The sequence below is a fragment of the Bos indicus genome, chromosome 8 (assembly GCF_029378745.1).
Source record: "Bos indicus isolate NIAB-ARS_2022 breed Sahiwal x Tharparkar chromosome 8, NIAB-ARS_B.indTharparkar_mat_pri_1.0, whole genome shotgun sequence".
Taxonomy (NCBI): Eukaryota; Metazoa; Chordata; class Mammalia; order Artiodactyla; family Bovidae; genus Bos; species Bos indicus.
Genome location: NC_091767.1, coordinates 108,691,759 through 108,719,280, shown reverse-complemented (window position 1 = coordinate 108,719,280; position 27,522 = coordinate 108,691,759). Strand labels below are relative to the sequence as shown.

At 44.4% G+C, this 27,522-nt stretch overlaps 1 protein-coding gene across 1 annotated transcript in view; it reads left to right on the top strand.

Annotated features, from left to right (window-relative positions):
* Nucleotides 1–27,522, top strand: part of BRINP1 (BMP/retinoic acid inducible neural specific 1) — a 197,062-nt gene that overhangs the window by 33,030 nt on the left and 136,510 nt on the right. The window contains exon 2 of the mRNA XM_019966826.2: nt 22,886–23,153. Within this exon, the coding sequence (XP_019822385.2) occupies nt 22,936–23,153 (218 nt within the window). The 5' untranslated portion in view covers nt 22,886–22,935. The remainder of the gene's footprint in view (nt 1–22,885; nt 23,154–27,522) is intronic.

Here is a 27,522-nt window from a genome sequence, read left to right as displayed (position 1 = left end):
AGTCCCACATGTCTCTCCATCCCTCACTCACATTCCAGGATGATTGCTCTCAGAGTAAGGAGGAGCTGAATTTGGGAAGTTGGCATCACTGGGAATGGTTCTTATGCTGAAACAAAGCAAAACCTTACCAAAAAAAAAAAATAATAATCAATACCTGTAGGAATAGGAGAGGATGCTTGGAGTAGTGAAAAGTGTATGCAGGAGGAGGCAAGAAGACTTGGTCTTAATTCTTGGTTTCTGCTATTAACTGGCTATGGGACCTTGGGCAAGCTTGGTTTCCTTTTTTCAGGAAACGAAGCACCTGGACTCGATTCTCTTTAAGGACCGTTCAACCTGAATAGTTCAGAGGATTAAGAGGACATTTCTGATGGCTGTTCTTTTCAACTCATTCATGACATATTGATGTGCCAACCATAATACTTTTACCCGTATGTTTCAGCCTTAGAGAGAACTGTCCTCCTGGAGGGCAGGTGAGGCTCAGGTGAGACTCCTTGGAAGAACTTCCTGGCTGCATGAAATCTCAGTGCTTCTTAAGCAGAGCTCTTTCCCTTCCTTGTAGACCATCAGGAATAAGTTTAACATCACATCACGCAATGTTAAGATTCTGTGCGCCCTGGAGATAGAAGGCTGGATCAGACGTCACACTTGGGGCCCCTCCCCACCTTAGGAGAGTGTTGATAATCTCACAGAAAGCCAGTTTTAGGTTTAATGGATGTCAGTTACCTCATCCTTTAGCCTGACACCTAGAGCACGAAAAGTATCCAGTAAGGAACTGTTGAAGGAGTGAACGTCGCTGATGTTTGATCATAGCGTGTCATAGGATGCCTGAGTCAGAAAGGCCCTTAGGGATCAACTTAAAAGCTCCCCTTGTTTTCTTCACGGACAGACTGAGGTCCACGGTCAGGATGGGATTGGACCCAGATCACACATGGAGTCAAGCCCAGCTGGGCCTGGCGCCCGGGCACCCTGACCAGGGCTTTTGCACCAGCCACCTCTCATGGCATCCAGCATGGTGACTTGGCTCCTGCAGTCTCACATTGACCATTTCCAGAGGCCCCTCTGGGTTTTGTGTAAATTATCCGAGCCTTCTGGGAGAAGCGCAGCTGAAGCTTTCTCTCCTCCTCCTGGGCTGGCTCCTTCTGTTGGTCTCTGTGAAGAGACTATTATGATTTTCTCCCTGCGTTCCAGCAGCGCACGGCCACCCCATCACTCACTCTAACAGACCCCGCTGAGCACCCACAGTATATCTCGAAGCCATTTTCTGTTTGGAAGTCAGTGGCGGTCAGCCAACATTTCGGTAATATTTGCTTTCCTAAGGCTTAGACAAATCAAATCCATTCACTTCCTCAGACTCTATCTCTCTTGTCTGCCATAATTTCCCCTCATCCAAGGCAAGCCAGAATTGACCACGGTTCTCTCTCTCTCTTTCCTCCCTCCCTTTCCTCTTCCCTCCTCCTCTTCCTTCTCCTTCTTTTTCTTCCTCTTTCTCTAAGTTTCTTCTTCATTTCAGTAGTGAAGAATCATAGCTCAAGACAGTATTAGATTTGGAAAAAATCGAAAATAGCTAAGCCAAACTTCCTGATTCTAGTGGTGCAGAGACCAGATCCCAGAGACATGGGGATACTAGTTACCCTATGTTGATAATAACCTCAGCAGTGGTATTAGGAATGGGGTTAGAATTCAAGCATCCTGACTCAGCCTAGTCCAGAGTCAGTTAAACTTCATAGCATCCTCTAATTTATCCTGCCTCAGGCTTTATCTGCGCCGATGGTTCTGGGACTGAGGTTGGATCTAGGAGGGGGAGGGCCACCATGTTCGGGTCACCTTAGGTTCATTGCTTCAGCGCTCTGAGACTCAGTTTCCTTGCCTCTGAAGTAAGGGCTGAGTCCCACATCCTGCAGCAGATACAGTGTTGTTGTGGGGCTCAAACGAGGTAATGTGCCCCCTCAGTCCCAGAGTTTATATATATATATATATATATATATATATATACACACACACACCCATTCCTGCTGCTTGCTATTATTAGCGTTCTTCCTTGAACGGGGGCTTTCAATGGTTCAAAGCTGTGTTTATTCTATAGTAAGCATCTGGGGCATCCTGGTAAGGAAGCAGGTATGGTATTTTGGGGCAAAGGATCTCTTTTAGGAGCTCACCCATTCATCTCTCTGCCTACTGTGTGCTAGGCCCCAGGCCCAGCAGGGCAGCAGCCGCCTTCTGGGACTGCATTTAAAACTGCCTCTGTCAGGGAGTGTGCCAGCTAGAAATAGACCAGGCATTTCCTTTAGAGTTTCACAAAAATGGATCCTTTGGGTCAAAGGCTCCTTAATCTGCAAAACACAAGCTGTTTGCCTGACTTGAGGCCTCAGCAGACTTCCTAGGTTTGAAGGGGCTTTGGTATGGAAAAAATGGTTTGTGTTTTGAAGATTAAGGGCCCTTTCATCCAAAAGATGCAATTTTTTTCTTCTTTCCTCAAGCTCCCAATGAAACACCTTGTTCCTTTCTGGCTTAAAACCTACAAGCCTCCTTTCTTATGCATAGATGGATTAGGTTACACTGTACATTCACAGCCTCCTAGAAGCAGGGAACCTCAGTGAATACTCAGTGCCCCCTCCTTCAAGACTAGCCCTCCTCTTTTACTCCCAATATGGGCCAATCATCCGTATAAATACATTAACATCATCTGTTTTTGTTTTTGTTTTTTTTTTTAAGACTATATCTTCTGGGATTTCATCTTCAGGATTTATGATGAAGACTGGAAGAGAGAGTGCATTTAAAAACACTGCTCGGACTCACAGTCCACATGTGAGTTTAAAGATGCCAGCCTTGGGGGTCAGATTCCCCAGCCCAGTAGCTGACAGCACAGTGTGGAGTTAAGAACCTCAAATCACATGTCAAATAACTCCTACTGTCCATGATGTGATTTTGAACAAGACACTGCATTTCACTAACCTTCAGTTTCCTTATCTACAAAATGGGAATGCCTAGTGAGTCTGTAAGCCATTCTTGCTTTTACTCCCCTCCCCCCACTCATCACCAATTCAGTGGCTTTAAACAACTGGCATTTATTATTAAGCTCATGCATCTATAGGGAACTACAGTCAATATCCTGTAATAAGCCATAATGGAAAAGTTCATGCATCTGTGGGTCAGCTAGGGGACCACTGATCTAACCTAGTCTCACTGATCTAAGCTGGCCTTTGCTTGCTCCTGAAGTTCAGCTGAGGCTCTGCTCCAAGCTTGGCTTGGCTGAGGCATGTTAGCTGGACTTGATCCTCCTACTGAAATACTCATCACATTCGTTTTGTGGCAGTTACAGAAGCACAGTAAGTTAAGCAGAAACCTACAGGGTCTCTTGAGATACAGGTGAAGAATTAGCACAACATCAATCCTGCCTCATTCTAATGGCCAAAGGGATTTATGAAGATGAGCCCAGATTCAAGAAATGGGGAATAGACTCTATCCCCTTTAGTAGAAGAAATGGAAAACTCCATGAGGAAGTGCCTGACTAAAGGGAGGCGTGATCTGGGGACATTAATCAGTTCAGTTCATTTCAGTCGCTCAGTCATATCTGCCTCTTTGTGACCCCATGACATCTACAAATATCAATGGGATAGGCGTAATATTGATACCATGCCTATCCCATTGATATTTGTGGATGTCAACTGAAATAAAATTTATAAAGTTCTTGACACAGCTCCTGTCATACACTGAAAGCTTATAAATTATCTTCATCATGATCATCTGTGTAGGAAGGCTCAAAAATGGTGGCCAGAATGATTAAATACAGAATTCCTAAATATAGCAACAGAGATGGGAAAACAGATGCTCAGACAGGTAACGAAGCTTTCTCAAAATCACACCATGGGACTAGTTGAGCCCTTAAAAATTAGACAGTGCATTGTTTTTGCTTTGGGATTTGGAGGACAATGGGAAGGATCCTGATACCAGCTCATGGTAACACGTGACATCCCAACAGTAGTGAGGCATTTTTTCCTAGAGGTAAACAAGGGCCTCAGAGGATCCTGCTCATCCCCCGACCCCCCACCAGCACGTAGGTCTTCAGTGTGCATCATATTCACCTGGAACATTTATTAAAAACGCAATTTGTTTTGAGAAGTAGCTGTTATCTGGTGGGGTTTTGTGTGTTGCTAGCAGGAAAGGACCAAACTCACAGTGGATTAAAGTTAGAAAAATAAAAAAAGGAAACCAAAATAACACACTAGTTTTGAGACGATGAGAAATTTCTGAATCTTTCTGGTCTCTGCTTCGTCTCCCATTCAATGGGAATAATCAAGCCTTCTTCAGAGGCTTGTTTTGAGAGCTAAGTGAATCATGTACATTATATTGAAATGACTTACTGGTGTTCCCTTTGTTGTTATTTTTCTTTAGTCACTTAGTCGTGTCCAACTCTTTGTGACCCCATGGACTATAGCCCACCAGGCTCCTCTGTCCATGGGATGGATTCTCCAGGCAAGAATACTGGAGTGGGTTGCCGTTTCCTTCTGCCTTGATGGATGTTAATTTCTCATTTCCTAAATAGGTATAAATCTGTGCCCTGTATATGTTAAAAGTAGCTCTGAGATCAAACGGGCTTGATGAAGCGTCATGAAATCTTGCTGGAATGCAAGGATGGAATGAGGAGAGTCTCAAGAGAGACGGTGCTTATCATCTCCAAAGTGACCATGCTTTTAAAGTCTGTGACTGCTTAACTCAGCACCTGCTTAAGCCCTCAGATGTCTGTCCCTTGCCTTCTTCTTTGGGTTCCATGATTGTCAGAGACAAGCAGCAGTTGTCACAGTCCTTTTAATTCATTCTTTTAAAAGCATCATGTGCAAGGAATAAAGCCATTGCACAAGAACCAGCAGAACCCTAGAGCTTCTATCCAAATGGATCCACCAGGAACCTTTCATCTGCTTTCATTAGTGACCTGTTGAAAACATTAAGCCAAGGGTCAGAGCTTTTGATGAGTAAATGCTGAAATTTAGGTTCAGATGGAAATGTAAGTGTTTTATTTATTTGCTCCACTGAGTAATAAGAATAGATTAGCCACAGGGAAGAACTCAGGGTCATTAACTCAGCAGAACACTATTTGTTTGTTGAACAATTATATTTTGAGCACCTGTAGAGCACTGGTCCCCATATTTGGCACCCCTTTCTGAGTCAGGGACATTCGGTGTGCTTCTGTGGGGGAAGCAGCATTTTCTTGCTCATCTGTGTATTCCTTGTGGCATTTGGTTTAGTGATTTGCATCCAATAGGTCAGTTTAAATGATCTGTGCCTTTTGCTCACGCTAGTCCCATTACCTGAAATACCTTCTTCTATTAAGTCCTTTTTTTGGTCTCCCTTCAGCTGGAAAATGTTAAACCTTTAGAGCCCAAGAAAAATCTCAGAACCCCTGAGAAGTCTTCTTGAACTGGCTGTGTTTGAGTTATTTTTTCCCTCTCTTTGTCCCAATCACATTTTATTCAGTTGTCTGATAAAATACAATCCATTGTTTTGCAGTTTGGGGTATATGACTTTATCTCCCTGCCAGCATATGGCTCCCTAAAGCCATGGACATTATTTTTTTTTTTTTGATTGACAGCGGCCAGTGCAGAGTTTGTCATTCCACCCCCATCCCAGACCTCATGCTGCTCTTTCAATCAGTACTAATTTCCTTTTGCTCCCATATATATATATATTTTTCTTTTTAAAATTCTGTATCCACTCTCTGAGTTTATAAATACAAAATGGATAAACAACAAAGTCCTACTGTACAGCTCAGGGAACTATGCTTAATATCCTGTGATAAACCATGGTAGAAAAGAATATGAAAAAGAATGTATATATATATATATACATACACATATATATATATGAAAGTGCAGTCACTCAGTCGTGTCCGACTCTTTGCGACCCCATGGACAGTAGCCTGCATCAGGCTCCTCCATCCATGGGATTTTCTAGGCAAGAATACTGGAGTGGGTTGCCATTTCCTTCTCCAGGGAATCTTCCCGATCCAGGGATTGAACCCAGGTCTCCCGCATTGTAGACAGATGCTTTACCGTCTGAGCCACCAGGGAAGACCTATATATGTATGTGTGTGTATGTATATATATATATATATATATATATATATATATATATAAATGTGTGTGTATATATATAAATGTGTGTGTATATATATAAATGTGTGTGTGTGACTGAATCACTTTGCTGTACAGTAAAAGTTAACAACAACATTGCAAGTCAACTATAGCTTCAATAAAATACATTTTATAAAATCCTCATCCTTCCATTGACTGCTTATCTCCCTGGTAGAATGAAAGGAGAAGCATTGACTACTGCTTTTTTCATCTTCTTTGCCAAGTACTCTACACTCTGTGCCTCCATTTATTCATGTCCCATGCATGCTTTATCTCTTTCAGTGAATCTTTCAGTTCCCATCAGGGCAATAAAAACTTTTAGCCTCCTCTGTATTCTCAAGTCCAATAGACATGTTAGGTCATTATGTTAGACAACTCTGTAGCTTTTCCAAACTTGAGAGTCTTCTGAAGTATTTCTGCTCCTCTCCTTGTTGGTATTATTGTCTCCTGATTCTCCCCTTCCCCTCTTACCATCCCTCCTTACTCTGCGTCATAGGATCCTTTCCTCTTCAGTCTGAGTAACTGTGAGTGTCACTCCACATTGGTTTCCATGACTGTCGACTCACACGTGTTCACGGGTATGCTCATCCAGTTCTAGAGCCCTAACTGTTGCAGGAAGGAGGACCCCTTCCAGGGCCCGAGAGTGTACTCTTGTCTAACTCTTGGAAAAGAGTTGTCCCAGGAGACACACGTGCTGATGAAACTAAGACATTATTGGGAAAGGACACCTGTGCGGAGGGCGGTAGGGTAGGGAGCCCAAGAGGACTGCGTCTCAGGTTTTGTGGAAATAGGATTCGTTTCTGGGTTTTTTGGCCAATTATTCTAACTCAAGGTCCTTCCTAGTGGTGCACGCATTGCTCAGCCGAATAAACGCCAGTGAGAAGGATTCTGGGAAGTGGTAGGCCATGTTTGCTCTTCCTGAACTCTTCTGGTTGGTGGTGGCTGATTAGTTTCGTGTTCCTTACTGGACCTCCTGTCATAAAATAACTGAGGTAAATGGGTACTGTGGTGCCTGGCCAGGGAGCGTGGGTTCAGTCAGTGTGCTTCCCCTAATATAACTACCCCTAGTTCACACTGATTAACAAATTTCCACCCCTAGTCCTGGCCTCTCTTCTGATTTGTACTGAACGATTCTACAGCCTACTGAATGTTCAACAGATACCTCAAACTCAACAAGTCCAAGAGGAAACTTTTCATTATTCACTCTAAATCCATTGATTTTTCACTACCACTTATTATCATGAATGACAATCATCAAGCTAATCATCAAACCAGTCTTAGGAGTCATCAGAGATACTGTTCTTTCCTCGCCCCACTCTCCCAGAGTCACTGTGCTGTGTGCTTAGTTGCTCAATCACGTCCAACCATTTGTGACCCCATGGACTGTACCCTGCCAGCCTCCTCTGTTCATGGGGATTCTCCAGGCAAGAATACTGGAGTGGGTATCCTATCCCTTCTCCAGAGGATCTTCCCTACCCAGGAATTGAACCGGGGTCTCCTGCATTGTGGGTAGATTCTTTACCAGCTGAGCTACCAGGGAAGCCCAAGAGTAGACTAGACTATTCGCTCAATCATGTCCGACTCTTTGCGACCCCATGGACTGTGGCCTACCAGGCTCCTCCGTCCATGGGATTCTCCAGGCAAGAATACTGGAGTGGGTTGCCATTTCCTTCTCCAGGGGATCTTCCCGACCCAGGGATAGAACCCAGGTCTCCCGCATTGCAGGCAGACGCTTTAACCTCTGAACCACCAGGGAATCCCTAAGGGAAGCCCAAATAGTTACCAAATCATACTAATTTTGCCTTTCAACATTTTTACCTTTCTGTATCTTAAGTACATTTTGTTTAGACCATGTCTTACTTGGACTATCATCGTACATACGTGCTAAGTCACTTCAGTTGTGTCTGACTCTTTGTGGATCAGATCCATCAGGCTCCTCTGTCCATGAGATTCTGCAGAGAAGACTACTGGAGTGGGTTGTCATGCACCCCTTCAGGGGATCTTCCCAACCCAGGGATTAAACTTGGTGTCTTTTATGTCTCCTGCATGGTAGGCAGGTTCTTTACCACTGGTGCCTCCTGGGAAGTCCAGACTATTAAAATAGCCTCCTTAGTTTTATCCTTGTCTCTTCTTAAACCTGTCCACCACCCCATCGAAAATGAAACTCTTAACATAGAATTCATCTGTTTAAAAGACTTCATTGGCTCACTGTGATCCCATAGGGCTAACCATAGCCTTTGATCTGTTCTGTTCATTTGTGCCTGTCATATGATTGGTTCCAGTTCCTAGGCAAGGGGAGAAGAATCTATGTCTTCAAGAAACTGGTTGTGCATAAAGATATGATTATTTTTTTAAAAAAAGATCTTAATTTTAGTTATTTTGCTTCATCTCCTGCCAGTTTTTGCTTAGAAATTGCCACTACAGTGACTTAAAAATGTTTGTATATTTTATGCTCACAACAAAATCCTTCATTCGTTTTACATGCTTCTCTCCTAGCCTGAAATATAAACCGCCCCCCCCCCCCCGCCCCGCCCTCCCATTTAGTCACCTCACAAATGCCCCTCGATTTTCTTAATCTTCTCCTGGATGGCCTTTCCAGGAAGCAGTCTTGGATATCCTAGCCTGGGGCTCCATACTCCACAGAACACTGTTTTTGCCCTGTTACATTATTTTTAAATAATCCATTTTTTGTGTCCACTTCCTATTCTGCACTGTGAGAGCTAATTAAAATAGTAAGGATTCAACTAATATTTGTTGGATTTTACCAAACTGGCTTAGAAAAGACATTCCAAAATGTTAATTTCACTTTCCTTTTTGAAAGATCTCCTGCAGAGACTGCTGACAATTTTGAAGGAACACTTAAAAGGCAGCTTCCTTGAATTTAGATCTTCACATTTCCAAATGTGACTCCAAATAAAATATTTATTTAAAAAAATGCTGTACATAACTTACATTGTTAATTTAAAAAATGGTATTTATGAGCCCCCCCAAACAACAGGAATTCCACATATTTCTATTTTCTTCCAAGTTGTCATGGCCCTTTCCTAGATTCAGTATTTCCAGAAATTTACACCTCCATTGACTTATCGGTCATTCTGTTCATTAACGTATTTGTAATTAGTGTTGTGATTGTTTATGATTGTCAAAACAGGAATACTACAATCAAGGATGATGTGGGTCTTTAGCTTAATATATTAAAGCACCGAGTCGAAGAATTTAGATCTGGCTTAGGTTGAAGTTGTTGTTGTTCAGTCACTAAGTCACATCCTACTCTTTGCAGCCCCAAGACCACAGTGCACCATGTTTCCCTGTCTTTCACTATCTCCTGGACTTGCTCAAACTCATGGCCATTGAGTTGATGAAGCTATCCAACCATCTCATCTTCTGTCATCCCCTTTTCTTCCTGCCTTCAATCTTTCCCAGCCTCAAGGTCTTTTCCAGTGACTCAGCTCTTTGCATCCAGTGGCCAGAATATTGGAGCTTCAACTTCAGCATCAGTCCTTCCAATGAATATTCAGGGCTGATTTCCTTTAGAATTGACTGGTTTGAACTCCTTGCTGTCCAAGGAACTCGTGAGAGTCCTCTCGAGCACCACAATTCAAAAGCATCAATTCTTCAGTGCTCAGCCTTCTTTATGTTCCAACTCTTACATCCATACATGCCTACTGTCAAAACCATAACTTAGTCAGCAAAGTGATGTCTCTGTGTTTTAATACGCTGTCTAGGTTTGTCATAGCTTTCCTTCCAAGGAGCAAGCATCTTTTAATATCATGGCTGCAGTCATTGTCTGCAGTGATTTTGGAGACCAAGAAAAATAGAATCTGTCACTGTTTCCACTTTTTCACGTCTATTTGCCATGAAGTGATGGGACCGGATGCCATGATCTTTATTTCTTAAATGTTGAGTTTTAAACCAACTTTTTCATTCTCTTCTTCCTCCCTTATTAAGAGGCTCTTCACTTTCTGCCATTAGAGTGGTATCATCTGCATATCTGAGATTCTTGATATTTCTCTTGGCAATCTTGATTCCAGCTTGTGATTCATCCAGCTCAGCATGTGTACTGGATTCTGAGTATACAGCTCAGTATGATGTACTCTGCATATAACTTAAATAAGCAGGATGACAATATACAACTGTGATGTACTCCATAAGTTGAAGTTAAATTCTGCCTTTTTAAATAATTTGGCAATGCAAAAATAACTGTATTTGTTTTAGGAAGAGTCAGCATTTTATCATCTGCACAATAGAAATAATGTTATCTATCTCATAGGATAATTTTGTGGATTTAATGCCATGGAGAACATGAAACAATCTGGTGTAATATCTATCGGCAGCATATACTAGGTGCATAGCAGTCATTCACTCACCCTTACTCAGGCATTTAAGTGTAAGGTGAAGCATGAGTACCCATTGTCAAAGTGGGCACTGGGAATGGACATTGTAAGAATCAGGAACAGAATAAGCAAAGGTAGTGAAACGTGATGATTTATAGTGTAGTCAGTCAGTGCAGTCAGGGAGAGCATCTGGAGAACAGGGTGTTTTGAGGGTGGGAAGTGGAAAAGTTAAGTAGAAAAACTGAGTGTATAGAAGATCCAGCTTGGAGACATTAAGTGCAAGACTAGGGGGCCAGGCAATCAGCAGGGAACTGTTGAGTCTGTCACATTAGGGGCGTGTCACAGTCATATGTGCATATGGGAAGATCACTCTGCTGACTAGAGTGGTGCTTAGGATGGAGGTGCAAGAGATACACGAAACAGGAAGTCCAGTAGGAAGGTGGGTAGGACCGTCCAAGTGAGAGAGCCATGTTCAGATGACAGATAGCAAGAGAGGATGGGTTTCTAAAGTATGCAATGAGAAGGAGGAGTACAGGATCACACCGAGGCCTACAGAGAAGCCAGAAGGATAGGATTGTCAAAAGAAGCGGATGAATATAAAACAAAAGGAAACTGACTGGACGTGGAGATGGCAGCGATGGCGGTCTCGGTGGCGGAGGTGGTTGAGTCAGGTGAGGAGGAATTTAGGAAAAGTCTCAGCCTTCTCACAGACTTGGTTTGGGAGACTGCTTCACTTCATTGTGGATCATGAGAGGAGGAGATGGGAGAGAGGGATGATGGTTTTATTTGGGATACTTTGAAAAGTCTATGGGATTTCCTAGAGATATAGATTCGGAGAAGGCAATGGCACCCCACTCCAGTACTCTTGCCTGGAAACTCCCATGGACGGAAGAGCCTGGTAGGCTGCAGTCCATGGGCTCGCAAAGAGTTGGACACGACTGCGCGACTTCACTTTCACTTTTCACTTTCCTGCATTGGAGAAGGAAATGGCAACCCACTCCAGTGTTCTTGCCTGGAGAATCCCAGGGACGGGGGAGCCTGGTGGGCTGCCATCTATGGGGTCACACAGAGTCGGACATGACTGAAGCGACTTAGCAGCAGCAGCAGAGATATAGATTATGCAGTTGAAAATAATAATATAAAATATGCAAGTTATGCATTTACTCCAGTGGTTTCTGGCTTAAAAAAAAAAAAAAGTGTCTATTTTCCGCCATCCTGGGTCCTCGTTGCTGGGTGGCCTGGTTGCGGCGAGCGGGGGCTGCTCTTCTCGGCTCTGCTGGGGCTTCTCAGTGCAGTGGCATCCTTGCTGCAGAGCTCGGGCTCTGGAGCATGCGGGCTTCCACAGGTGCAGCTCCCGGGCTCAAGACTTGTGGCTCTGCAGCTTGTGGAATCTTCTCAGACCACAGGTCAAACTCATGTCTCTTGCATTAGCAAGCCAGTTCTCTCCCTCTGAGCCACCAGTTAAGCCCCAGACAACATAATTCTAAACTTGGTATCACGAGGCACAGATAAATGCCAGGGCATCCCAATTCACGGAAAGTGAAGGAAAAGACAGAGCCCAGCTTCTTCATGTGGTAGGGCTCCCGTTCTTCATTCCAGTATCACCGATGATTTGTGACTGTCTGATAGTTGGACTGATGTTGAAAGTAGATAACAAACACATCACTAGAAGTTCTGTTTGTTTTTTTTTCCCTAACTGGAGTTCATTGGAGTTTTACATTGAGTTGAGCATTGAGTTACGTGTTTTAATACATGAAATCTTTACTTTTGGCCAAACAGGATTCATAGAGTAAAATCAGGAGAAACAAACAAGCAAAAAAAATCTTAATTCTTGTCTCATCCTGTTTAAACTTACTTTTATTAGGTGTCCTCTGATATTTGGATGAAAGTTAAGGCAGGTCCATGATTTTTCCAAATTATGTTCAGTGTTTTTTCTACTCAGTTCTACTTCTCATATACAGTCTCAGTTCAGTAACTGAAGTTTCCATTTCAGTGTATTACAACAAATAAATCTAATTTTATTTAAAATGGAAACTTTGCCTTCCTCCCAGTCTCTCCTGTCTTCTTCCAACTCATGATTCTGTCTTGTGCCCTCCGTCTTGTCAGCCTTGATCTTAGTTTCTTTACAGTGAGGGTTTTGGTCAAAGATGGAGAGATAAGGAGGTTGCAGGAGTCTTCCTTGCCTAGTACTTTTTTGACAGCTTAGCATCAGTTCTCTGAGGACTTAGCAGGTGTTTGGTGCTAACTTTTTGAACTTTCAGCGTTTGTGAGAGAATATTTGGAGCTTTCTTTCTTCCCTGAGATCTCTCACTGGTGATTCTTTTGATGAAGGAAAATGCACATCTCTTCAGCTGCTTGCTGACCACTCAGTCCTTGGACCCTTGATAAATGTCAGGGCAATTCCAGTTTCCTCTTGCTGATGTCACCTGGAAAAAAAAAAAAAGCGCAACCTTGAAACAAGAGTTTTATTTTATTTGATGTACAAAATGATGACTTAAGCCTGCCTTGCAGCCTCTCAGCTCTGAGAGACCACTCCAAAGAGATAAGAGTGGAGCCAGGAAATATAGGAGTTTTTGTAACAGAGGTCAGGTGGTTGGAACTTCAAAAGATTCCTGTTAATTAAAAAAAAAACACACAGACATTGCAAGTTAATGAGTTGAACACTTCTCTGTGCATGGGAAGATGCAAGAGTCTGGGCTTATTGAGATCACCCCTTTTACACACACCTTCGCTACCTAGGGCCAGTGTTCTGTTCCGCTCCCATACTGAGTCCCTCTGGGTACACAGTCGGGGGTGGCTGCAGTGGTGAGAGCTTGGTCGAGGGCACCCTGTTTGTCTCTGGTGTTTCCAGTGTTTCCTTGGCTCTCAGTATGGGTTGGAGGGCGGGGGCTGTAGTGGCTTGACGGTTGAGCCTCCTTTGTTTCCTGATAATGGCAGGCAGCATTTTCCCTTCACACTGGCACGCCCTTTCCCTCCACTGTGGGGGCTGGCCTCCTGTTGCATGTGGCCCACTCCCGATGATGGGGGACACATGCTCTACGTGCAGTCTCTACTCTGCCACCAGATTTCAGCCCTCTCTTGAGTGTCCCCCTGCAGAATTCTGTCTTTAGATTTCTGCAGTGTGAGACAGACACCCATCTGCCATATTCCTCCAAGCTCCTGGGACAGTTGTCATGTTCTTTGTGGGGTCTTGCTGAAGCTTGAGGTCCAGGGCTTCTCCCGATTCTCCCCTGGACCTGTGTGGGGTGAGTAAGGGGCCGTTCTCCCCCCGACTCCACTGGTGGTTCCAGCACCTCACTCTGGGTCATCCTGTGGGTGAGAAGTTACGAATCTCCACAAGTGCGTTTGGCTACCTTTTTTATAAGTCCTGGATAGTGGTCATGCACTCTCTTTAGAATACAATAGCTATTATCTTGGTCTTGGCTCAAACCTAGACTAAAATAATTGTATTTGAAGTCCTCTTTAATTCTTATCTGAACCCTGCAAGGCACTCATCCTCCTGTTACTGCCCGGATTTTACAGGTGAGGAAACCCGAGGTGATGGGGTTCATTCATGTGCTCAAGGTCACCCAGCTTTGAAGGTTTGTACCTCCTGGAGATGCCTCATCCGAAAGCTCCTCAGGTTGACCCAGGCTCAGGAGGCAGGCAGTGTGGCTGATCTCTGATTTGGTCATCAGCCTCGGGGCCCCCAGGATGGGGGATGGAGCTGGCCTTCCCTTCTATCCTCTGGCCCCGCGTGTGGGCCCCTGTCCAGCAGCCATTGCTGTAGAAAGCTCCAGAGGAGGAGCTGGTGACGGTGCTGCTGGAAGGCTCTGCTCCCCCCGTCTGCCTCCTGCGCCTGTGCTCCTCAGATGTAAATAATTTACCACAGCCACGATCAGAGGACGTGCTCTGTGTGGGGTGAGCTGTTCCTCAGTGACACTGCAGGCTTATATACAGCAGGGCTCAGGTGAGGGCCCTGCGAGCTTCAGCCCCATCAGCAGCTCTGCACCAACCCTGGTGCCTCACAGCAGCCAGATTGTGACTCGCAGAAGGTCACGGGCAGGTCAAGGACAGAGCTCAAAAACAGAACCAGCCTCTCTTTCCCAGGCTCTGCAACCCCGTGGCAGGATGTTCCTTTTATGAATGCTGGAGAAACAGCAGCGCTGAACTGCATGGTGACGGGCTACCCGGGGCTGTCCCTGGGACATGAGGATGGAGAGATGTGGCTCTGAGCAGGGGGAGTTTTTATTTCAAATAAAACGAAATGTCTGTTTGTTTATTTTGAGGGGAGGGGGCAAGTGCTCAACCAGTGATGGGGGGAGTGAACTGAGTTCTCCAAATTTTAATAAAACAAGGAGAAGGAATCTTTAAGAAATGATACAAGTGAACTTATATATAAAACAGAAATAGACCCCCAGACAGAAAAGGAATTTATGGTTCCTAGAGGAGAAGGGGAGAGCATAGATTAGGAGTTCGGGATTAGCATATCACTCTACTATGTATAAAATAGATAACAAACAAGGACCCACTTAAAGCCCAGGGAACTATCATCAATATCTTCTAGTAACCAACAAGGGAAAACAACCTGAAAAAATACGTGTATCAGTTCAGTTTGGTTCAGTCGCTCAGTCGCGTCTGACTCTTTGTGACCCCATGGACTGCAGCACGCCAGGCTTCCCAGTCTACCACCAACTCCTGGAGCTTGCTCAGACTCGTGTCCATCGAGTCGGTGATGCCATCCAACCATCTCATCCTCTGTCATCCCCTTCTCCTCCTGCCTTCAATCTTTCCCCAAATCAGGGTCTTTTCCCATGAGTCAGTTCTTTGCATCAGGTGGCCAAAGTATTAGAGCTTTAGCTTCAGCATCAGTCTTTCCAATGAATATTCAGGCCTGATTTCCTTTAGGATTGACTGGTTTTATCTCCATACATACATATATATGTGTGTGTGTGTGTGTGTGTGTGTTTAACTGAATCAATTTGTTGTACACCTGAAACTAACACAACATTGTAAATCAAGTATACTTCAAATAAAAAAAAAGATAAAAAACAAGCAGATGGATGAGAGTGACCTTCTTAGGTAGTGTCACAGAGCAGAAAAGGCTTGTTTGAGCCCTGTCCTGTCCATTAAAAATAAAACACCATCCATATGTGTAATTTTAAGATTTTTGCAACCACATTAAATAATTAAAAAGAAAGAGGTGAAATAAACTTTAATAATATATTGTATTTACTATTATACATCCAAAATAGTACTATTTCAACATATGACTGGGCTTCCCTGGTGGCTCAGCTGGTAAAGAATCTGTCTGCAATGTGGGAGACCTGGGTTTGATCCCTAGGTTCTGAAGATCCCCTAGAGAAGGGACAGGCTACCCACTCTGGTATTCTGGCCTGGAGAATTCCATGGACTGTATAGTCATTGGATCGTAAAGAGTCGGACACAACTGAGTGACTTTCACTTTCAACATATAACCATTATAAAATATCGGTGAGTCATTGTGCATCCTGTTCCTCTAAGTCTTTGAGACCTGGTAGGTGTGTATTTATATTTACAGCACATCCCGATTTGGAAGAGCCACATTTTACCTGCTTGATAGCTGCACATGGTCAGTGGCCTCCAAGCTGGACAGCAGGTTGCTTGTCCAACTGGCCAGCTTTGTGGTGTTGGGCCAGTTACTTACGCCTCTTGGACCTCAGTGTTCCCTCTCCCCATATTAAAACTGGGAATCACAGCCTCTCACCGTGTTGCAATGAGGTCACGTGTGTAATGCAACGAGTACATGTTGCTGGCACACAGTAAACGCTCAGTTAATAACAGGTGATTGCCTCCTCAAACTGACCTGCATCCCAATTAAATTCTAAGCTCCCTACAGGAGACTGGAAGACAACTTGGTCTCTGCAAACCATTGCTGACCTCCTCTCTTTCCTTTCCTTCCACTGACTTTTCTTTTCCCTGAGGTTCTGCCTCCCTCACTCCTTCACTTTCTTCAGGTCACGGTCAGAACGACTTCATCGAGCAGCTTTTCCTCAACACCGTGTATGGAAAGCAGTAGCCTCACTGCCCATCCCATCTTAGCTGCCTTCGTTTTTTTTTTTTTTAATTTTGAGTGTGATTTTTATTTATTTATTTATTTTGTTTAGGGCAAATGGTTTTATTTTACTTTATTTTTAATATAAATTTATTTATTTTAATTGGAGGCTAATTACTTTACAATATTGTATTGGTTTTGCCATACATCAACATGGATCCCCCACAGGTGTACATGTGTTCCCCAGAGCTCTCCACTCCACCACGTGTACAGTCATTGCCTGTTTGTTTGCTTCTCCCAACTGAGTATTAAAGAAGCTCTGCTTGCTATTTAATTTCCAGCTAAATATGTTAATGGATGAATGAATGAATATGTTGAACATCCACAATGCTTTGCCCTCAGTGTGTAGCTTAAAAATGAAATACAGTCCTTGCTTGATGAGAGATGCAGAGGGAGATACAGGTGACTGCAGGCCCTCCATCAGCCCTAAAATCTCCCTGAAGCCTCTGCCACCCTGCATGCTACCCTGGGCACACACCCCGTCACTCTGCCCTCTCCCACCTCTGAGACTTTTTGTATGTTGCCTGCTCTGCTAGAATTCTCTTTTCCTCATCTCTTCTTACCAAAACCTCACATCAGTGAGTGAGTGAAAGTCGCTCAGTCACATCTGACTCTTTGCTTTGTGACCCCATAGACTATATAGTCCATGGAATTCTCCTGGCCAGAATACTGGAGTGGGTAGCCTTTTCCTTCTCTAGGGGATCTTCCCAGCCCAGGGATCAAACCCAGCTCTCCTGCATTGAAGGTGGATTCTTTATCAACTGAGCCACAAACCAACTCAAGTACCACCTCCCCTTCAGGATTCTTTCCAGATCTCTTGATTGAAAATATCTCTGGCCTCTACTCTTCCACTGGACATTTTCTGTGCTTATAGTATTGATGATAGCATATTTCATATTAGAATTCTTCAGGTCTGTTTGTGACTTTGCAGACTATTTTGAATCTCTAGAGGGCATGATCTGATTTTACCTGTGTGTGGGGAGGGTAGCTGGAATCAAGATTGCTGGGAGAAATATCAATAACCTCAGATATGCAGATGACACCACCCTTATGGCAGCAAGTGAAGAGGAACTAAAAAGCCTCTTGATGAAAGTGAAAGTGGAGAGTGAAAAAGTTGGCTTAAAGCTCAACATTCAGAAAACAAAGATCATGGCATCCGGTCCCATCACTTCATGGGAAATAGATGGGGAAACAGTGGAAACAGTGTCAGACTTTATTTTTTTGGGCTCCAAAATCACTGCAGATGGTGACTGCAGCCATGAAATTAAAAGACACTTACTCCTTAAAAGGAAAGTTATGACCAATCTAGATAGCATATTCAAAAGCAGAGACATTACTTTGCCAACAAAGGTCCATCTAGTCAAGGCTATGGTTTTTCCAGTGGTCATGTATGGATGTGAGAGTTGGACTGTGAAGAAGGCTGAGTGCCGAAGAATTGATGCTTTTGAACTGTGGTGTTGGAGAAGACTCTTGAGAGTCCCTTGGCCTGCAAGGAGATCCAACCAGTCCATTCTGAAGGAGATCAGCCCTGGGATTTCTTTGGAAGGACTGATGCTAAAGCTGAAACTCCAGTACTTTGGGCACCTCATGGGAAGAGTTGACTCATTGGAAAAGACTCTGATGCTGGGAGGGATTGGGGGCAAGAGGAGAAGGGGACGACAGAGGATGAGATGGCTGGATGGCATCACTTACTCGATGGATGTGAGTCTGAGTGAACTCCGGGAGTTGGTGATGGACAGGGAGGCCTGGCATGCTGAGATTCATGGGGTCGCAAAGAGTTGGAAACGACTGAGTGACTGATCTGATTTGATCTGATCTGATCTGGGGAGGGTAGGGATATATTGGAAACTGCACATACTTGTAATCAGATATATTAATACATGAGTTAGATTCCTGAAAAACAGAACTTGTGAGCTTATTAAAGCTATTTAATGTCTCCAAGTCCCAAGGAGCTCATTTGTTAATGGGAGAGCTGTACCCATCTCTTGAGAATCACTTGGACTGCAAAGAGATCAAACCAGTCATTCCTAAAGGAATTCAACCCTGAACATTCATTGGAAGGACTGTTGGTAAAACTGAATTTCCAATACTTTGGCCACCTGATGTGAAGAGCTGACTCATTGGAAAAGACTCTGATTCTGGGAAAGATTGAAGGCAAAAGGAGAAGAGGGTAGCAGAGGATGAGATGGTTAGATAGCATTTCCAACTCAGTGGACATGGACTTGGGCAAACTTCTGAAGACAGAGAGGAACAGAGGAACTTGGCATGCTACAGTCCATGAGGTCACAGAGTTGGACACAGCTTACTAACTGAAGGACAACAACAACATCCATCTCAAGGAAGAAACCTTTGTTAACCTCTAGTCTGTACTGAATGCTTTAGCTACTGCCAAGATAACAGACATTTTTTTTTTTAGATCCAAGTACACAATAGATGCTCCATAAATATCAAACTTGGGGCCCTTATATTAACCCAAGTCTCTAATACAGTTGATGCTAATTCGGGCTTATTTACAGAATAAGAATCACTGTGTCTGTCATGAGTCTGTCATGATAAGACAATATTTAAGTAGCACACATACTAATCTTGCCCTTAGCTAATAAAACGTCCATTTCTATTCAAATGCACCTTCTAGAAACTTTCGTTATCATTTTTAGAGTTCTGTGAATTATCGTGATTTTTCTGAGTCAACAGAAAGATACTCAGACTTCTTCTACAAAGCACTCACCTGTGCTTGCGGAGATGTAGATTGTACCATAGTCCCCACCTACAAAGAAGGTTCAGACAGCTACTGAATGGTCTCGGCTCACCATCCTGCCAAGACAACGTGGCAGCGTGAAAACCAGGAGCCGGAAGACAGGAGTCTGGCCCAGTCAGCCACTCAGTGGTGATCTTGTAAGGAGTTGGGCTAGAGCAGGATCTATCAACATCTGCACTGCTGACATTTTCGGTGTGGTTTTCTTTGTGGTGGCGGGAGGGGCTGTAGGATGTTTATCAGCCCCTGGCTTTTACCTGCCAGGCACCAGGAGTATCCCCTCCGTTGTGACAATCGAAGATGTCCCCTATGGGACAAAAGGCTGCCAGAAGGGAAGCATTGGATTAGATCATCCCAATTTCTGTAAATTCTAGGACTTGGGGCTGAGGTCTTGCACACACACGCACACACATATACACATGCTGCTATTTCCTTGTCTAGCCTTGTTTCACTTTTAAAAGCTGCAATGTTCTGAATCTTGTTTCCTTGCAAACAGTCTAACAGCCAGGCATTCTCATTGGTGCCCACCCCGCACCCATTCACAACAGAAGCCATGCAGAAGCGCTGGATGGGTGACATGCTGTGATTTCAGCGTGTTGTAGCTCCCTGCCGGGATTTCTGAACAATCACCTCCACCCCCTGCTTGCCACTCAGGTGGGCTCCAGCAGACAGTTTTGGCAGCTGGAGCCGTTATAGTTCTGCACTCCACATGGACGGCTTTGTTTTAGGTTCTGAACAAAACTTGCGGCCACAGCTTCTGCCAGCCCACTCATCTGCTCACAGGCCTCTCTCCTTTGCCCCTGACAGCTGGGGCCTGTGATGCCAAGTAGACTTCTGTAGCTACTCATAATAGAATGGCGCAATCAGACTATAGAGGGTCGTAGCCAATTGGATCGGAAATTCACATCTTTCTCCTTTTGCTTTTCTCTCTTTCTTAGCTTGACTTTCTTCCCATTTTCAGCTGGAAGAGTAGACCAAGAAGGGATCCTATTTCTTCATGTTTTTACATGGTTTTCCACTCGATAAAATGGTTTTGTCCTGGCAAGGTTTTTAAATGGTAGACATAAAAATCTGAGATCTAGATAGAGGCTGTGACTGTCCAGAGTCCCACAGCCAGCCTTGTGTAGAAACAGTCTTTTAAAGATTCTTGCTGGTTAAAGACTCGCAACCCCATGAGCAAGACGATGGACACAGAGACAAATCAGTACAATAAAAGATAGTAAATACTAACATACTGTTATATAAGTGAACAACAGGAGCTGAAGGAAAGGAACAGCTAACAGCTTTTGAGAGGGATAGAAAAAGGAATGACCCTTGAGGACCTGGCCTCAGCTGGGTAGTAAAGAATAAATAGGACTTGACGTGGCAGGGGAGGCCACGGGAGCAAAGATGCTCCAGCAGGGGGTAGCCGGACATAGTCAACATTAGTGTTTATCATCACCCGTGTCTTCGTCATCACTGATGCCATTTGTTGAGCACTTTCTAAAAAAAGTCAGGCGCTGCATGGGGCACTTGACGTAAATGGCGTCATTTCATTTTCACGCTAGTTCTGGATACAAGTGCTATTGCTGACTACATTTTATAGACTGAGACACTGAGGCTCAGAGAAGTGAAGGCACTTGCCTGAATATACACTGTTTATAACTGGCAGAACCTGCACTCCAAGCTGCCTTTCAGTGTAGAGTAAGATGAGCTCTTCTAGGATAAGTGGGGTGAAGGACACAGACAGCATAATGTCAAGCCAGCAGGTAGAATGGTGATGTGACCATAAAAACAAAACTCGTAAATTTGCCCAAGTCCAGGCATGGTCTAGTGGTTCCTCTTCCTTTCTCCCTACAAGGAGCCCCTACCTAAGTCCTCCCTTAAGCATTTCTCCAACATGGTGCCCCTGTGCTGTGCTCAGTTCAGTTCAGTCACTCAGTCGTGTCCGACTCTTTGCGACCCCATGAATCTCAGCACGCCAGGCCTCCCTGTCCATCACCAACACCCAGAGTTCACTCAGACTCACATCCATCAAGTAAGTGATGCCATCCAGCCATCTCATCTTCTGTTGTCCCCTTCTCCTCCTGCCCCCAATCCCTCCCAGCATCAGAGTCTTTTCTAATGAGTTAACTCTTCTCATGAGGTGCCCTAAGTACTGGAGTTTCAGCTTTAGCATCATTCCTTCCAAAGAACACCCAGGGCTGATCTCCTTTAGAATGGACTGGTTGGATCTCCTTGCAGGCCAAGGGACTCTCAAGAGTCTTCTCCAACACCACAGTTCAAAAGCATCAATTCTTCGGCACTCAGCCTTCTTCACAGTCCAACTCTCATATCCATACATGACCACTGGAAAAACTATAGCCTTGACTAGATGGACCTTTGTTGGCAAAGTAATGTATCTGCTTTTGAATATGCTATCTAGGTTGGTCATAACTTTCCTTTCAAGGAGTAAGCGTCTTTTAATTTCATGGCTGCAGTCACCATCTGCAGTGATTTTGGAGCCCCAAAAAATAAAGTCTGACACTGTTTCCACTGTTTCCCCATCTATTTCCCATGAAGTGATGGGACCAGATGCCATGATCTTTGTTTTCTGAATGTTGAGTTTTAAGCCAAATTTTCACTCTCCTCTTTCACCTTCATAAAGAGGCTTTTTAGTTCTTCACTTTCTGCCATAAGGGTGGTGTCATCTGCATATCTGAGGTTATTGATATTTCTCCTGGCAGTCTTGATTCCAGCTTGTGCTTCTTCCAGCCTGTGCTACCACCCAAAAAAGAGGTGGCAAGACCCCACTAGTTCCTTGGCCTTTTGTTCCCCTTCTGAACACAAGATAACCTTGACGCTCAGAGACACTGACAGGTGGATTCTCTGGCTATGCTTCTTTGGGGTGAAGGAGACATTCCACTGAGCACTGTAGAAGGGATTCTGATGAGCTCTATAAACTCTCCATGTGTAAGGTATCCATCCTGGATAGCCGTGATCATGATGCATCCCAAGACTTTGTGCAGTCCGTCAACTGATGATGCGAAAGCAAAGCATGTGTTCACTGGGTGCATGTCTGTGGGAGAGGAGAGAAATGTGTTCCCGCTTACTGAGTCCCTGCTATGAGATTCAGGCTGTTTGTGAAGACAGCGGGCGGGGCAGATACTGAAGTTCCATCTCCAAGTCCCCTCCTGGCTGGAGGAAACTCTTTCTGCAGTTTTTCATTTCACTCTTGCTGTCAACCCATACACCTTGAATACCTTCGATGTGCCAGGTGCCAAGTTACAGATGCTTAAGCCCGGCCTCCATTTTACAGATGAGGAAACTGCATATCTAAGAGGCTAAGCAGTTTGTACATGTTCGTACATGTCCACACCACATGTGAACAGCAAATCAGGAGTGCGAGCCCAGATGTCCGTAGATGCCACACTCTTAAGCAGAAACTGCACTGATCTTCATAAACCCTGACCCAGTCTTCCGATGTGAAGTATTATGATGAAAGTATGTTAAAAGCATTAAAAAATCTTTTCCTTTGTCTCTCTCTCTCTTGTCTGTATCTTTTTGCTTCCCCTCCCCACCTTTCCTCTCCCTCTCTCTTCCTCTTTCTTTCTCTTTTCTATTCCTTTCTTCACAGGACTCCACAGAATGGAGCAAGAATGAGAGGAAAAAGGCCGGCAGAAAAGCATGAACTGGAGGTTTGTTGAGCTCCTCTACTTCCTGTTTGTATGGGGCCGAATCTCAGTGCAGCCCTCCCACCAGGAACCAGCTGCAACAGACCAACATGTCTCCAAGGAATTTGATTGGCTTATTTCAGACAGGGGGCCTTTCCACCACTCCAGGAGCTACCTGTCCTTTGTGGAAAGACACCGTCAAGGATTTACAACCAGATATAAAATATACAGGTAAGAGCTGGGCTGAGCTCACCCTTGCCTTTCTTTCATTGAGCGCTTTGGGGGGTTATGCTTTGGCATGGGCCTTGTGGTGTGGAGGAGTATCTGGGCCAAGACTGCTAAATACTTGCTCATTGTGTATTAATTTATTTATTTTTCTATTTATTCATTTATCTGTTTTATTACAATGTGCAAGGGATTGTCAGGGACGAGTAAGAGTAGTATATTTTTGAGTACTGCATGTGTGCTGGGCCTAGTGCTTAGCACTTGGTAGGCATCCTCTCATTTAAACCTTACAGCACCATCAGAGAGACCACCTGTGTATCTTCTCCACCTTATATAGAAGGGGTACCTGGGCTTTCACTGGGTGAAATCACTTCTCCAAAGTCACACAGTGAGTGGTAGGACTAGGGTTCAAGCCCTAGTTTGTGTGTCTCCATAGTCACAGATGGTAATTTTAGTCAGTTACATCAGGCGTAGGCTGCGGTGTTTTACAGATACTAGTAATATACCAGATATCTTACCCAAACATATTCATACATTTGGAAACAAATAGGGACACTCAGTGAATAACTCTTTCTTGAGCAAGTCTGAACTGGTCTTTGGCCTGTTGGAATCCTACTCATTCCCAAAGGACTTAGCCCAAAGTTCTTCTTCTTTGAAACCATCGTATAGACGCTCCGCATTCCACTTGAGCAGTCTTTCTTTGATGTTTCCATAGCTCTCTATGCTTATGCCTCTTTAGTTGTCAACCATTTGGAGTTGGAGTGCATTCTTGTATTTCTTTCTCACCTAACTGGAAACTTCATGAGGCCAGGACTTACATATAATTCATTTCTGGATCCCCAGAGTGATTTTTTTTTTTTTCTGCCTTGTATCATAAGCACACAAAAAAATGTGGTGGACTGAAATAAATTGAAGAGTGCAGAGAACTCTCTAGAGCTGGAGTCTTTAAGATTAAGGAAGAAAGGCAGGGTCTAACACTTCTGGGCCACTTCAAGCAGGAGACCGAGGACGCGTGTGTGGTGGAGGAAAGATGCTTACCTGCAGCTGGGAAGCCCTGAACTCAGGCCTTGTGTCCACTGTGTATTTGACATGAGCGTGGGCACGTCTCCTTTGAGCATCATGCGTCATGGGTGATTCATGAATCTGCCACCAGCTGCAGATGGCTGTGACTCTGTGCTGAATATTCAAATCTGCTTTCAAAGTTGGCCTTAGCGAGAGGACGTTTACATCTGCCCCCGCGTTTAGATTTCACCTATGCTTTTATTTGGATTCCACTGCTCAAACAAAAGTCTGCAGTCATCCAATGAGCTGGTTTCTAAGATGCTTTCCGAAAGCTCTGAAATTAAACATATAAGATTGAACCAAGGTCACGTGGTTAATTAAATGATGGAGTTTAAATCCAGAAGTCAGGCCCCTGGTCATCTAGTTATTTCTTTCTTCCTTTATTTAATCCTCACATAATTAATAAGCACCAGCTAGAGGCTCAGAAACTGTGTTTAAGGTGGATGACACAGTGGTGAGTAAAGCAAACATGGGCCGTGCGCTCAAAAGAGCATTTTAATTAGACACACGAACACACACACACACACACACACACACACACACACACACACACACAGTATAAGTGCTGCAAAAGAAAAAGGGCAGGATAGGCATGTTTGGGGGATGATAAACAACGGTTTGGGCGACTATTATGTGCAAAGATTGGGTGAGGCTCCTCTTGTAATCTTCACCTGGACACACATGCAGATAGACACCCAGAGGTCCGTGTGCTCTTCTAGATCAGGTTTAGACCAGAACAAAACCAGCCCAGACGTGCTCACTGGGGCTGTTGCCAATTGACGTTTTCTCTTCACTGCTTTGTTGAGACACTAAAGTACGTTCGCAGGTGATTCCCAGTGTCTCCCCGTGTGCTAACATGGATACCGCACATTAGAAACCTGATGTTTGCATCATGAAAGAAAGACTTTTCTTCCAGCTTGTGCCGTCTTGTCTGAGGCTACAGAGCCAGCCTCTCTGAAATGTCCTAGACCTCAAGCTTTGTCAAGTCCGCCAGACCCTAGAATCCAGGCTAGAACCCAGGGTGACCTGAGAGCTTCTCCTCACTTAAACATGAGGAGAAGGGTTAAGGCCATCTGCATCCTCATGCATATGCAGACAGAGGGTAACTTCAGCCCATGGCGTCCTGGTGGGGAGTCAGCGCCACTGGCAGTGATGAGAGCCTTTCAAATTAAATCTCAGCAGAAGTCCTCTCTCCCGTGGCTGCACAAGCTGAGCTATGATCTGTGCACACACGGTTGTTTGGGTGCACAAGGTTCCTGCTCTGTCACTCTAAGCCTGAGCTGACACGTGGAGGCTGGGGAGTTTCCTGCTCTTGAATCTGCCAGTGCACAGCGGCAGCATCCTCGATCCTAGAGGCAGAGGACCTGGGTGCTGGCTCAGCCCACCCACCTCCCCAGGTATGATTTTGGCCAAGAAATGGAACTTCTCTGAGTTTCTGTTTTTTCATCTGTAAAATGGGAGTGTTCACTAAGATGATCTCCAAGGTCCTTCCCTTCTCTGAAATTCCATGACTCCAGGAAATGTTGTCATTTGGCAATACCATGGGAGATGGAGAGGACTCCCATGGGAGATGGAGAGGACTCTGGACTTGGAGCCTGCAGACTCAAGTTCTGTGTATTTTGGACCCACTTTCTTCATTCTGGGCACATATGTTCATGCCTCATTCACTCGTGCTTCCGTCTAGTCCTCTAGACTTTAACGTCAGTTGTATTCTGTAAGCTATGCTATGGTTTGGTAATACAGAGATGACCAACAGAAAACAGCAAAGCTCGCACACACACACACACATCCCACAACAGCAAAGCTCACACACACACACCCACACACACACATCCCACAACAGCAAAGCTCAAACACACACACACATACCCCATAACAGCAAAGCTCACAGACACAGACACACACACACGCACATCCCACAACAGCAAAGCTCACACACACACACACATACCCCATAACAGCAAAGCTCACAGACATACACAAACACACACACACAAATCCCACAACAGCAAAGCTTGTGTACACACACACACATCCCACAACAGCAAAGCTCACACACACACACACACATCCCACAACAGCAAAGCTCACACACACACACACACATCCCACAACAGCAAAGCTCACAGACATACACACACATCCCACAACAGCAAAGCTCACACACACACACACACATCCCACAACAGCAAAGCTCACGCATGTGCGCGCACACACACACACACACATCTTACAACAGCAAAGCTCACACATACACACATACATCCCACAACAAAGCTCACACACACACATCTCACAACAGCAAAGCTCACATACACACACACACACACACACCCCATAACAGCAAAGCTCACAGACACACACACACACACCCCATAACAGCAAAGCTCACAGACACACACAAACACACCCCATAACAGCAAAGCTCACAGACACACACAAACACACACACACACACACACACCTCACAACAGCAAAGCTTGTGCACACACACACACACACATACATCCCACAACAGCAAAGCTCACACACACACACACACATCCCACAACAACAGAGCTCACACACACACACACATCCCACAACAGCAAAGCTCGCACACATACATACACACACACACACACACACCCCCCACAACCTGCCGTGTACGTTCACTCCTTCACCAAGCTCAGAGTTTGGGGTGGAAGACTGACAGGAAGAAAGAGTGAATAAGTAAGCAGTTACCATTCCATGGAGAGGTATGAATAAGTAACCACTCAGATACTCAATATTCTCCTCTGTAGAAAGCGATGATGATGTCTGTCCTACCTATGAAGTCAAATGAGATGAACCTGGTGTGAGATGCTTTGTAAAATTTAAATTTTCTTGTATCTGGGAAATTTTTTCATTAATGTTTGAAATCATCATTCTAAGATAATCATTCAGTTTCGCTTTCTGGGAAGCCCATACATATATTAGTTGTTAAATGCTCACCTTCATTCTGTGAGGAAAATAGCAGCATATTGCAAATGAGAACAGCAAGTCATCAGGAGGTTAAGGAGATTGTCCATGTCACTCACCAGGCAAGTGGCAAAGCTAGGAATCAAAAATAGGCTTCTGAGACTCCACAAGTTGGGAGTCATAACCCTCTCTTAGTTCTTAGTTATCTAGCATATGACCAAAGACCCAGAGACTTCCTTTAACCACAGACAAGTTTCAACCTCTTTGAGACTCAATTTTCTCATCTGTAAAATGGAGATAATATTAAATGCTTTATGTAGTTGTGGCTGGAAATAATTCAGGGATCAGTCATGAAGACCTTGGAATTGTTGCA